Genomic DNA, 14,675 nt, shown 5'->3' with positions numbered 1-14,675 from the left:
CACTGATACCACTGAGCAAGCCCTAATTGTTTTACAAATAATGAGAATCCTTCAACAACTATGTTTGTTTGTTTATCTCACCTCTGTATAACAATAATGGGTTTCATTACATTACTCAGTTTATTACAGTACTCAGTTAAAATGGGCGTCTAAAATAATTCATAAGCTCATTTTCTCTCTCTCTCTCCTCTCTCTCATAGAGAGAGATGCACCTGCTTAGACTCAGTTGAGAGGAGGTAGTCACTCATCACGTTCACATCAAACACAAAGGCAAAGAGAAAACAAGAACATCCTTACTTGTCTGCATCCTGTTTTAATTGGATTGTGTTTAAAGTCTACAAGGCAGGAGACAAAATCTGTAAGTAAAACAGATATCAGTTATGTTTTTCTCTAAACAAGTCAATTGTCTTCTATTTAGTCTTTTTGATTTTTTAAACTTTTTGTTTCATCTAATTATGTTTAAACGTTACCACATTGAGAAGTCATGATAAATATAGTAACTATTTCGGATGTTTTAATGAACAATTCTTTGTAAATAATGGATACCTGTCATGTAATGTTAACCTATTATTAAGTCACATTTAAATGAGAATTCAAATAAATGGAAAGCAAACAAAATGCTTGCGAATGCTTGAGGGACAATGAGGAATTCAAACCTACACAATCTACTACTTTTATGTGATGCAAATTAATAAAGGCAAAAGACACAAACTTGTAATATATGCTGATAGTAATATACTCTCTGAATTATATCATGTTCAGCAGGCAGGCAGTCTTTACTCCATGGCTCCAAAGGGAGGAACAGTTTTCTTTCTACTCATTGTGGCCAGTTCAGCCTCGGGTAAGCAGCAGTTTTGCACATGCAGCATGTCTGCTTATGAGTTGCAAAAAGTGTTTTAAATCTGACTTCTTGTGTCCATGGTTGCATGAGCATACAATGTTTATGTCTAATAACAATATATGTATGTCAGTTCATAAATATGTATTACTACATCTGCTCAGCCAAGCCCCTAGAAATGATACCTGGGACGATACCTGACTTCAAGTACACTGCCAAAAAACTGGTATGTAATCTCCTAAACACCTATTAGCTTTGACAAAAATTGCAATACAATTATTTTTGATATATACAGATTTTGGGCCAAATACTGTGCCAGTTTTATTGTATCTTTTTTTCTGTGATAGCTAACTCATTAAACTTTTGCCATATAGTCATGATGTAAGAAAACAATAATTCCAGGGAGTAATAAGAAATAATTATTGGATACGTTATGCAAAAAAGTGTACCTCTTTTTACTTACATTTTTTTAATTGAATTTAAAATGTTAACTGGATGTTTTATTATGTTATATTTTATGAAAATTTTAATAACATTGTCTTGAGATTTTGTTGGTTGGGAGCATTTTCTGTGTGTGAGGTGTGGGGAATATTTGGTATTATCTTTAAAAAATTTTGCTCAGCATCACAGTCGGAATTTTTTTTAAATTTCCATTTTGTTGAACTGGTGACTTTGTTGTAACCTGACACTCAAGAATATCATGTTTGTGTTAAACTCTATATATAACAAGAGAAACAATGTAGAGATCCAGTATTTTGCTTTAATTTGTTCTTACCATGTACAGATTTTAAACACGTACTTAATATGTTTGTCCCATTTCATCAGATGATGCAGTGCCAGAATAAGGGTAAGAAAAATCTCATGACACATTGATTTAAAGTAGATGTGTGTGTGTTCTGTCTAAATATTACATGAGTGTGTGTTTGCATGATATAATACCATCTTTAACACAAGTCACAATTAATATTAAGCAATAGTTCTGGATAAATAAATAAGTAAATAAATCTGGTTGGCTGTGATACAGGATACCAGCTGCCTGACATGATGCTGCTGAACACTGTCTTCAATAACAGGTAAGAAGCTCCTGAGTAAGACATTCATCTCCCTCTAATGACTTTGATAACCAAAGGCTACCGCGTATCAAGAAAATGCAACATGTGGATTTTAAAACCATTTCCACTCACCAGCTCTTGTTTCTTCTCTCATTTGTCTTTTAGTGATTTGCCTGTGGAGGACAGAACTGCTCACCCATCCAATACCTTCTTATCCACTTTTCTTGATGTCCTGAATGTAGTCGCTTCAGACACAAAGATAGGCTCCCTTAACTCAGTCCCTATGGATGACTCTAATAAAATGGTGTGAACACACAGAGTTATCCACACAGTCAGTCACTACAAGATTTGCTCACATCAACAACAGTGACTGAAAAGTGTAATCTGTTATGGTTATTTCTTACGAAGGGTAACAAGTTAGCCACTGAGTCTCTGAAGAATCAAAACTGATCTTAGTGATTGTTTATTTTTAAATTTGTATTTGTTAGAATGCCACACCTGCCCTGACTTACACACAAGACTTGTCTTCTTACTCTTTTCAGCCAAACAAGATGTGGAATTGCACCAATCTGCCAAACATCATCAGGCTGATGAGGAACTCCTCTGTCAGTATACTGAGATTATAATAAAAAACATAATCCACTGAATTTATGCAGCGGTCTGGTAGTCTGATCATTGTGGTAGAAATTTCTTTAAGTTTGAGAGTTGCTAATTCTCAGAAAACAACCACAAGTGTGATGAATCATCTCAGGTTTAATCACAGGCCCGGAGAGGACGTCCTTGCAGAAGTCCTCTCCCGTCTGTGTTAAAAGACCAGTTTATATACATTTTGACAAGAAAGGGGTGGACTAATCTTGAACAGACTCCACGTTTGTTCAGGTACTATCTTCAGTCTTCTTACCATCAAAGAAACAAATTGTTGGCAGTTATTTACAACCCTCTACCCTAAAATACTAAACCAATAAAACAGACAGAACCACATACCATGAAAGGGTCAAGCAAACATTCAGCCCCCACATTGGTTTAAGTTAGTGACCATTTGCTTTGTTGTAAAATCCTCACATTCCCCCCTTTTGACACAAAGTGTCAACACAATTATAATTACCAATCAGAGGAAAAAAACACATTACATTACATTATTAGTCAGGGTATTTCTATAGCACTGTCATCATATGGGTTTCCTGAGGTCCAATCATTCAATTGTATTTCATCAGTCTTTGTTGATTCAGTTATAGGATATGTGTCCATGTCCTTTAAAGTGTGAAACTGTTCTCTTTGAAGCTGATTCTGCCCAAATCCTTGATTCCTCTAACGTCTCCTTGTGTTGTTCTGTCGAGATCGCAGGCTCCTTCTGCGAGGTTGTGTAGTTTCCTGCTGGTGAGCGGAGAATTTTATTCCTTTACCCGGTCCATGTCTGACTCCTCTCGGTTCCTTTCTGCGTGTAAGACATGTGTCCTACATACATTTGGCAAAGTCTCAGTTTCCCAGCTGACACATGACATCATGACGCAGCTCCTTGGGCCAGGTTGAGACATTTATTAATGCAGTTTTCCACAGGTGACTGTATGCCGCATTATCCGGAGTGTGCAGCGAATACAGTTACCATGCGGGTGCAATAATCAGCTGGTGACTCACCCCCCTTTTGTCTAGTATCATGAATCTCAAACCAGCAGACTCTGAGAGGAACTGCAGTCCGCACAGCGGTGAATTGTTGTGATCCCACTGGTGCCGTGTTGTGGGTCTGATGTGTCCCCATCGGAGTTTGACGAACCTTCAAAACATAACTTCTACTTTCTCACCCTACATTTCTATTTTACCTTCTTATTCTCCTCAACATCACTTTTTTACTTTTACCCTTAATTCTGCAGCAGATTTTTTCTTACTTCTATTTCTGCCTCCCTTTCTCACTCTTGAAAAGAGTGCCAATTTATTTCTTCCTTCTTTGTTTTCCTTCTTTCACTTCCTCTTCTCCTTCTCAACAACATTCTATAACCACATTTTAACCCATTTATCTACCATCATTTAGCACTGGGGCTGGTGCTTACACTTTCATTGGGCTTATAACACACACACAATAGTTCTCATTCACACTGATCTTCCCATCTCATCGTATGGTCAGATCTTATCATGCAAACACTAACTTTGGGTAACTTCCTTCAGCCAGGTAGTTTGTATGACACTTTCGTTCCGAGCAACGTCCCCTTATTGTACACACATTGTGCATACAAGACACTGAAGGAGTCACCACAAAGCTTATGACATTATCACCTCATTCATATGCCCAGTTCATGATATGGGACAAATTCTAAGGTGGTTCTTATCAATAATAATATCTCACTTCTTATAGACAATAACATCTTACTCCTCATAGACAATAGCGTACTTCTCATTAACAATAGCTTACTTCTCATTTAACAGCTTAGTTCACATTAACAACATTATCGAACTTCTCATTAACAATCAGAGCTTACTTCTTCAGTACTGTCTTAATTTTTTCATGTTTTCCACGTACGGGTCCGTTTCCTTAATAAACCATATGGCTTCCCGAAGGAAGACTTACTTTTGTAATCCTCAGCCAGTGGGGTTTTCTCGTTGTTTCTTTTTTTTTTTTTCTTCTTCTTCTTTGTTTTTTAGGATTATTTTTTCATCATCTGGCGTCTGTCCCTCAGACACACTGGTCTCATTACCAGGAGGGATTACAAAGATCACGTGATTACCAAACACACACACCTAGGGTTTTTCATTTTGACGCAGACCAAAAACATACCAAAAACATAAATCAACACTTAACAGACATACACAAGAAATGATTCATAACACTGTACTCACTTATTAAATGAATGGAGCATCCACTGTCCGCCACCCGTTCTGACCTCAGGCGGGATTCCAGCCCTCCGTTTGTCGGAGCGGGAACTTTCCCTTCATTTTTAAATTTTACCACCGGTGGTTCCTTCGGTCCAGAACAGGCGCCGGTCAGTGGCCTGTCCATCCCATCCTCGTCGCCAAATTGTGGTAGAAATTTCTTTAAGTTTGAGAGTTGCTAATTCTCAGAAAACAACCACAAGTGTGATGAATCATCTCAGGTTTAATCACAGGCCCGGAGAGGACGTCCTTGCAGAAGTCCTCTCCCGTCTGTGTTAAAAGACCAGTTTATATACATTTTGACAAGAAAGGGGTGGACTAATCTTGAACAGACTCCACGTTTGTTCAGGTACTATCTTCAGTCTTCTTACCATCAAAGAAACAAATTGTTGGCAGTTATTTACAACCCTCTACCCTAAAATACTAAACCAATAAAACAGACAGAACCACATACCATGAAAGGGTCAAGCAAACATTCAGCCCCCACATTGGTTTAAGTTAGTGACCATTTGCTCTGTTGTAAAATCCTCACATCATACATGCTAATTATCTTATTCCCTTCAGGATTCATCTGCATGTTACATGAAAGCATTTGTGGCCCCTCTATCCTGGACAATTTTGACCACACAGGATGAAAATAATGTGGCTTTAGACGACTATGACACACTGCTGTGGGCCGCCAGACCTGCACTCCAGGAGATGCCATCATCAAGAATAGCACTCCCTACCAGAGTAGAGTCCCAACACCTGAAAAAGATGTGAGTGTATTTTGATGCTATTATTTCCTCCAGTGTCTTTCAGCAACATTTTCTCTAAATGTAAAAATATTGTTGGTTTTAGGATGAAGTTGCTGCAGGACGTATATGAACCTCTGCCTGAGAATCAAAGGGCTCATGTGGTAAACTGGGCAAAAGAGCAGATCAGTCAGAACTACTTCAACTGTACTACTCAGCGGCCATCATCTGACTCAAATTCAAGTAAGAATTGAGATAAACTCATATGATAGATACTTCATGTGTAGGAAATATTAGTTGTGTGTAGTCTTTGCAAAGTTTTGCAAGATAGTTGTGTGCACAACAACTAAAATAAAGCAAACGTGATAAAAAATAACAAACACAAGACATCAGAGAAAAGATCACAAGGCTGACAGGAGAAAGGCAGCCTCTAATGCAAATAATGCAAAACAAATGAAAATGTGTCATTTTACAACAAACAATGAAACAAGGAGTGATAGGAGGCATATTACAGTAGGGGATTGTTTGAATCACACAAACAACACTCCAGCTGTGTGTGGAAACTGTAGTACAAACATTTGCAAACCACAATAAGTTTTCTTGTAAATGTGTTTGTCCAGAAATTTAAATGAGACTCCAGTCTGGGAAATCATGCAAATCATGCACCATGATCAATTTTACAGGGAGGTGAAATGTATGGAGCCAGAACAGTGCCAGTTACACCTTGGCACTGAAAAATAACACATTAGCATTAATGCATTTGTACTGTAAAAACCTTTGGCATTGAAAAATATTAATACTGAAAAAAATATTTGATTATTGATTATGTTATTTTTTCAATACTGAAGTCTTTCTTTTCATTTACAATGTTATAAAAAGGTAATGTTATATTCATGAGTAGGATAAGTTGGACTAGCACTCCTTGCCCAGGAATGCTAGTAACCAGCCTAGAGATGATAGTGACTAACATTAGCTACATATCCATCAGGTTACCGAGATCAGAGAGTGGCTTTTCATTTACTGCTGCCAGCTTCTCAGTGACCAAATCAGTTGCAGGCCTTGACATTGATATAGGCTCCTGTGATTTCCCACTGTTATGGTTTGAAGGTTTTGGACTTCTGGTAGTGGACTTTTATTTTGGGTTCGGTATTTCCTTTATCGCCTGTGTACATCCAGGTAGCTTCACATATTAGTGTTGATGAGTTACACCTGTTTTCTATTAGTTTTGACCTGAAGGTATCTATTTTGACCTCTGCTTTTCCTTTTTTCCTGGCTGGTGGATTAACGTTTGTTTCCCCGTAATGCCGAGTGATAGAGACTTATATCTGTCCTGTCGCTGAGTGGCGAATTTTAGTTTGTCCTGACAGCGAGTGGCAGAGATTTTGTGTTTGCGACTGAGCCTGGTAGATCCAGGCATAATAAAGACTGTCCTGCACTGGGGTTCTGCTCCTGCTTCTGACATCACCCTCCTCATAACAACCAGTAGTCTGAATTTTGGCACTTTCCCTGTGTCATAGTACAGCAGCAGTCACACTGGCCTCTGAAGGCAAAAAAAAAATGTCACCATAGGACAGGAGACTTAGCTTTTTAGCAAATTAGCTAACTCGCTACCTAGCTAAGACCTAGTGTTAAAGTATATGCTACTGTAGCATTTACTCCAGCAAAGCTCTGCCAAACCATGTAAAATGTCATTTAGTTAGCCTAGTTACTTTGACCTTGAATTGTGGTGTGGCCTTGTTTCATGGTTCTTTTCTATCAAATACTAGTTTCACTTACAACAGCATCACTTATTCTGTAGAACATCCAGAGCTCTGCAAACCTTCCTTGCAATGGCTGAACCTGGAAGCATTGACCATTATGGGGCCTTACCTGTCCCATTTAACACCAGAGGACGTTGACTCTTGTCCCATGGAAAAGGTGAGGAGGTGAACAAAGAAGGATCAACAGCTAATTTAAATACAAATAGAAATGTGACTTTAATTTCAGTTTCTTTTGTTTGTTTCTCTTCAAATTGTCCTCCAGCTGTGTGAATTCTTCCAATCAGGCCAATTCAATTCCATCTTGAGCAGGGTAACGAATATCAACCCCACCCTGGGCAAGAAATTTCTCCAGAGAATTCAGGAGTGCTTCAATGGAAAGAATGAGTTTGCACAGCATGTGGACAAGTTTGTAGTCATGAATGGATCTGTGTACATGAGTGTATTAAGCCTTACCCAACTTATTTTCAAAATGAATTAAGGGTTTTCACATTTCCACATCTTGTCGGTCTCACTCACATTCATTATCAAACTAAACCAAAACAAAGCACAGATGTGTGTACGTGAGTGTACCTCTTTATAGTTTGTTTAAATTTCAAGGCTGGAGTCACTGAATTGTTACCTTTGAATCTCCTCAGGCTTGGTGCCCTGGCGTCTGTATCCTTTCTCTCAGCTGACAATAACAGTGATTATAACGACATGAGCAACACTGACAATGGCAGCATTATTGCTGAAGCACTTCCTATGGATATGACTGAAAAAGTGGAATTGGACAACATCCGCTGGACAACTGCACAGCTGGATATGATGACAAATGACACCTTTGTCGCTACTGTAGGAACACTCGGGGCCATACCAGACTATAACGCAGACCAACTGGCCGTGCTGAGTAAAAAAGCAATTCAGGTACAGTGGAGGCACCCATCCTGGATCTTTTGGATCCAGGGAGTAGAAACCTGTCCTGGTGTAGTGATAGATGGAGAAAGTCACTTTGTTATTTTCAGTCTAACATTTCTGGTTAATTTATTTCTTCACGTTTAGTGGTGGGGTTGACAGGATGGTCACTGCAAATGGGGACTATGACAATAACTGGGGTGGGGAAAACAGTTTGCTTTTCATCAGTTATTGATCTGAGGAAGCCTGATTTGTTTGAATGTGTTGTCCATGTGTTTATAGGCCTTTGGCCCAGTGTCAAAGATGACTGAGACTGTAGTGATGCAGATTGGATGTATAACTCAGGGCTTCTCCAACTCAGACCTGGAGACTCTCCCTTTGTCACTTGACACTGTGATCGAAATTTCCAAATGTCACTGGAATGAGTCAAAGGTGAAGTACAGAAACAACTTTAATACTCATCACAATTATACTGTTTATACTCATGATAACAACTAATCAAAATGACCTGTCTCCATAGATAAGGCCAGTGTGGAAGGCTGTTGCTAAATATAACAACCTGACAGCACAACATCTGGGAGCTGCAGAGATAGCAGCTCTGGGCCAGATCTTCTGTGGTCTCAACTCCAGCGAGATGGAACAGCTTAACACAACCGCTTTAAGGTTTGTACAGTAAATAAATACACTACTGTAATTTTGTAATACACACAACAGGACTGGGGAAACGGATATAGGTTTCGGACCAAAGATATGTCCACACAGGTACTTAAAGTTGTTACTGTAATTTTGTAACACACACACAACATAACAACATCATGCTTTTAAATAATATAAAGCCAATTCTATCTTTGTCTCAACCAACTACAAATACTGTATTTTCAGAGTAAGATTTTTTTATGCCAAGATTTTTTCATGCCAGTGTTAAAACTAAATAATTGTGGATCCTTAAATGGTTTTATAGAAAATATAATTTAACAGGACAGAGGATTTTTGTGAGGTTTATGTATTCTCTGGAACACAATGAAATATTTTGACTATGTTATAATCTGCAGAGTTAGATGTTAAAACTAATAATTTGTGGGTGTTTTTGTCACAGGGAAGCTGAAGGCTCACTGTTTGGTATAAAGTGCTCCTTTTACAATAAGATGGAGTGGAATAATCTTAATGTGTCCAGCACAACGACTACCCCAGATGAGGACATCGCTGACACGGCTACTTGTATGATAATTTCTGGGTTGGATTCAGGAGACCTGAGTATTGTTGATAATTCAATTCCATCATTTGTCAACGGCCTCATCTCTGAACCTGTTCCACCAGTCACCTCTCCTGTAAGTAACTTTCTCAAATCTTTCTCCTCTCTACCACTGTCTTCCAATCCAGAAGCACGAAGGAACAAAACTGATTAAATATTGCACTTATGTATGGCTCTGGAGAACATGTAGTTCATTAGAGTACTTAAATTTTAAGTTACTTTAAACTTCTTTTCCACTACATTTCAAAGGGAAATATAGCACTTTATTGCACCACTGAATTCAGTTACATGTACTACTTAAGTAATGGCATTCTAGTATTGCCTGTATTTACTTAGATATGGCTTTTATATTATCTAAATATCTCTGACCTCTGTGCCATTTCCTTTCAGATAAACACAGAAGTAGATTCATTTATGGCTCCTGTCCAAGCACAGATTCCTAATAAGTCAGGTATAAGACACATGAACACACTCAGTGTTTAAATACTTTCCACATATTTATTATTCTGTTTCACAGCATTTGTGAGCAGTTACAATAACTATTGCTATAACAGGTTGTTCATAGCAATAAAAATGCAGTCAGTATTTATTAAAGACCCTGTAAAACTATTTTCTCAAGTGGTCGAGTTTGGAAATCGTGATGTCATCTACTTCTATTCAATTCAATTCAATTCAATTTTATTTGTATAGAGCCAAATCACAATACAAATCATCTCAAGGCACTTTACAAAAACTAAAACTAAAAACCCAACAATTCCCTTATGAGCAAGCACTTGGCGACAGTGGAGAGGAAAAAACTCCCTTTAACGGAAGAAAAAAACCTCTTCTGAACAACCATGTTTAGCAACATCTGTATCACATTTAGATGCTGTGGGATTTTTGGTCAACTTGTCAGTTAAATCTGATCAAACTGCACGCATAGTGTTCTCCTCTCATATAATTTCTAGTTTTACAGAAAAGAGCTTAAGGTAGATATAATTGTTTTATTTTATGTATATCACACAACTGTGTATATGCTAAATGTTTATTATTATATAAATGTATGTTTATTCACAATTAATTATCATTCAGCAACTGAGTTCAGGTCAGCTCTACAGAACTTTGTAGTGGCTGCACATCATTTTGGTTTTGTTTCAGATTAGTTCCTTTAGGAGATGGGAGAGACCTAAAACCAGTTGAGAAAAGTAACTAAAAATACTATGCTTAAGTACATCTTTAATGTATTTGTACTCAACTAGAGCGTTTCTGTTTTCTGCTACTTCATATTATGACTTCACCACCTTGCTGATGCAAATGTACTTTCTACTCCACTACATGCATTTGATAACTTTAATATTTCATTTCCAGAAACTGACAAGAATAAAGTAATTCACCGTAATGCATCATTAATTATGTTTTTAACTAAAGAAAACTAAATGCAGGGTTTTCACTTTTTAATTTGACTTAATTAAAGAATTTCTTGTTTATATTGATCCATGGTTAGCATTGTTGCCTCACAACAAGAAGGTCCTGGGTTCGCAACCCGGCCTTTCTGTAAGGAGTTTGCATGTTCTCCCTGTGCTTGCGTGGGTTTACTCCGGGTACTCCGGTTTCCTCCCACAGACCAAAAACATGCAGGTTAGGTTAATTGGTGAATCTAAATTGCCCGTAGGCGTGAGTGTGAGTGTGTGAGGTTGTCTGTCTTTGTGTGTCTATATGTGGCCCTGTGATGGACTGGTGACCTGTCCAGGGTGTACCCTTGCCTTCCACCAGAGAGAGAGCTGGGATAGGCTCCAGCAGATCCCTGTGACCCTGATTCAGGAAAAAGCAGTTATAGAAAATTAATGGATGGATGGATGGTTAGCACTGTTGCCTCACAACAAGAAGGTCCTGGGTTCGCAACCTGGCCTTTCTGTGTGGAGTTTGCATGTTCTCCCTGTACTTATGTGAGTTTACTCTGGGTACTCCAGTTTCCTCCCATAGTCCAAAAACATGCATGTCAGGTTGATCGGTGACTCTAAATTGCCCATAGGAGTAAATGTGAGTGTGTGTGGTTGTTTGTCTCTGTGTGTCTATATGTGGCCCTGTGATGGACTGGTGACCTGTCCAGGGTGTACCCTTGCCTTTCACCTGAAAGAGAGCTGGGATAGACTCCAACAGATCCCCGAATAAGCAGGTATAGATAATGGATGGATGGATGTTGATCCATAGCTTCTGGATGTGCAAAAGCAAATTTTGTTAAAAACTTGATGACATCATGTATGTCAGTGTTCACAGCTATGATCATAGCTTTTTCTGCTGCCCACAAGCAGCGCAAAAATATCAGTTAATGTACAGTAGGGGTACCTGTCTTTAAACTCAGTTGATCTGCTCTGTCAGACTTGAATGGACTGCACATAGTAAGAAATGACTAGGGAAGTAGGTTTTTATGAACCTTAAAGGTTCTCAGAAAAATAAATCTCTGTGCTGATTATTTCTGTCACTGTCTTGTCTAGGAGCTCCATCATTGAGTGTCAAGGGGATCCTGAACTTGATGAAGCCCTTTCCATTTCTACTCATGGGATTACTGCTGCTGTGAGACCAGAGTCTCCACATCTTGCAAAACCTGCAAGAACTTTGTCTTATGTACACCCAGCCTTTTTTTTAAAAATAAGTTATCATTATAAAGCACTAGTGATACCACATATTCCAAAACCACGAGGTTTTTAGGTATGATGATGTGTTTCTTATATATTAATCACCTGACATTATTTTAAGTTTAGAGCATACGCAACATAATCGAATGACCAGTTAAGATGTGTGAGCATTTCCATTATCTTTTAACAAGTTGACTTTGAAAATAATCTGCCTATATATATTTATAATTGAGAAAAGTATATTTTAATAGAATGATGAATAGTACCCTATATAGGATGTTTTCAAATCTTACTTTTATTTTAAATTTGATGCTGTACTTAATAAAATCCTACTTGTATTTTTTTTAAACATTTAGTTAGAAATTGTCTTGTCAATGCCAAAACAGAAACAAGGCAGAGTTTTCGAATGTGTCATGTTTGTTCCTATCAATTGAAAATTAAACTGCACGATTTTATTTAAGGGAGATTGGTTACTGCATGATTCAATTCAATTTTCTTTGTATAGCGCCAAATCACAATAGAATCATCTCAAGGCACTTTACAAAAAAACAAAAAAAAAAACCCCAACAAATTCCTTATGGGCAAGCACTTGGCGACAATGGAGAGGAAAAACTCCCTTTAACGGAAGAAAAAAACTCCAACAGAACCGGGCTCAGTTTGGACAGCCATCTGCGTCGACCAGTTGAGGTGAGTTGCTAGAGGAGAGAGAAAAGAATAGCAACAATAAATAACAGACACTGCAGGTTGGTGGGGCCAGTAACTGTGCATCAGCAATATACAGCTCCAGGACCAGGGACACCTGCAGAAGGTACAGAGAGAGCACAAACTAGGGGAGAGAGAGAGCACAAGGTTAGTGACATTCAGTGGTGGAATACCCATGTGGGAGGGGAAGGGAAGGGGAGCTCAGTGCACCGATGGTCCTCGGGCCGTCTAGACCTATAGCAGCATAACTAAGGGATGGTTCAGGGTTCCCTGAAACCAGCCCTAACTATACGCTTTGTAGAAAAGGAAGGTTTTAAGTCTAGCCTTAAAAGTACAGAGTGTCTGCCTCCTGAACCCAGACTGGGAGCTGGTTCCACAGGAGAGGAGCTTGATAGCTAAAGGCTCTGCCTACCATTCTACTTTTGAAGAAAGAGGCACATACACAGGTGGTGAGAAATTACTAATAAAGCTATTAAACAGCAACAACCTAGATGGACATTGTTAGAAAAATTAAGAAAATGTTTTTTAGATTGAATGATTAATCCTAATCCACCTTATTCTAGTATAATTGAAACACTGTTGAATAGGGCCTGTTGTGTAACATAACAGTTTGCTCTAACCTTCACTTTTTGATAAGGAGTCTTGGTATCGAAACCCAGATGTTTTGTAGTGGGAAATTTCTGCGCACATGACCTTATTTGTATTCTGCTTTTCCTTATGGCTGCACCCTTCAGGGGTCGCCACAGCGAATCATCTGCCTCCATTCAACCCTATCCTCTGTATCTTCCTCACCCACACCAACTATCCTCATGTCCTCCTTCACTACAACCAAGAACCTCCTCTTTGGTCCCTCCCAGAAAGAACCTCAAAATCTTCAGCTCTGCTACCTCCAGCTCTGCCTCCTGTCTTTTGTCTCTAAACCAGACAACATTGCTGGTTTCACCACTGTCTTGTACACCTTTCCTTTCATTCTTGCTGACACTCTTTTGTCACACATCACACCTGACACGTTCCTCCACCCATTCCAACCTGCTTGCACACGTCTCTTCACTTCTTTTCCACATTCTCCATTGCTCTGGACTGTTGACCCTAGGTACTTAAAATCCTCCACCTTCTTCACCTCTACTCTCTGTAACCTCACCGTTCTACTTGAGTCCCTCTCATTTACACACATGTACTCTGTTTTACTGCAGCTAACCTTCATTCCGTTCCTTTCCAGAGCAAACCTCCACCTCTGTAAATTTTCCTCCACCTGCTCCCTGCTCTCACTACAGATGACAATGTTATCTGCAAACATCATGGTCCACAGAGATTCCTGTTTAAGCTCATCTGTCAGCCTGTCCATCACCACAGCAAACAAGAAGGGGCTCAAATCCGATCCTTGGTGCAGTCCCACCTCCACCTTGAACTCCTCTGTCACTCCTACAGCACACCTCACCACTGTCTTACAGCTCTCATACATGTCCTGCACCACTCAAACATACTTCTCTGCCACTCCAGACTTCCTCATACAAAACCACAGCTCCTCTCTCGGCACCCTGTCATACGCTTTTTCCAAATCTACAAAGACACAATGCAGCTCCTTCTGTCCTTCTCTGTACTTCTCCATCAGCATTCTCAAAGCAAATATTGCATCTGTGGTGTCTTCCTTGGCATGAAACCATACTGCTGCTCACAAATGCTCACTTCTGACCTCAGCCTAGCCTCCACTACTCTTTCCCATAACATTATTGTGTGACTCATCAGCTTTATTCCTCTGTAGTTTCCACAACTCTGCACATCTCCCTTGTTCTTAAAGATGGGTACCAGTACCCATCTTTAGTACCCAGTTCTCCTCCATTCTTCAGGCATCCTCTCACTCCAAGATCTTGTTAAGTAGACCAGTCAAAAACTCTACTGCCACCTCTCCAAAACACTTCCATACCTCCACAGGTATGTCGTCAGGACCAACTGCCTTTCTGCTCTTCAT

At 39.1% G+C, this 14,675-nt stretch overlaps 1 protein-coding gene across 1 annotated transcript; it reads left to right on the top strand.

Annotated features, from left to right (window-relative positions):
* The first annotated feature begins 227 nt into the window (after positions 1 to 227).
* On the top strand, positions 228 to 7,724 carry LOC113136737 (uncharacterized). The gene is made up of 11 exons (XM_026317773.1): positions 228 to 358; positions 763 to 841; positions 1,003 to 1,064; positions 1,664 to 1,685; positions 1,863 to 1,911; positions 2,056 to 2,194; positions 2,433 to 2,495; positions 5,317 to 5,510; positions 5,593 to 5,729; positions 7,285 to 7,403; positions 7,509 to 7,724. The coding sequence occupies exons 2-11, from the start codon at positions 784 to 786 to the stop codon at positions 7,722 to 7,724; spliced, it is 1,059 nt and encodes a 352-aa protein (XP_026173558.1). The 5' UTR covers positions 228 to 358; positions 763 to 783.
* Positions 7,725 to 14,675: the final 6,951 nt, after the last annotated feature.

Source organism: Mastacembelus armatus, chromosome 16 (genome assembly GCF_900324485.2).
Source record: "Mastacembelus armatus chromosome 16, fMasArm1.2, whole genome shotgun sequence".
Classification (NCBI taxonomy): Eukaryota; Metazoa; Chordata; class Actinopteri; order Synbranchiformes; family Mastacembelidae; genus Mastacembelus; species Mastacembelus armatus.
Note: the sequence above shows the minus strand (reverse complement) of the source record. Positions and strands in the feature narration are given on the sequence as shown.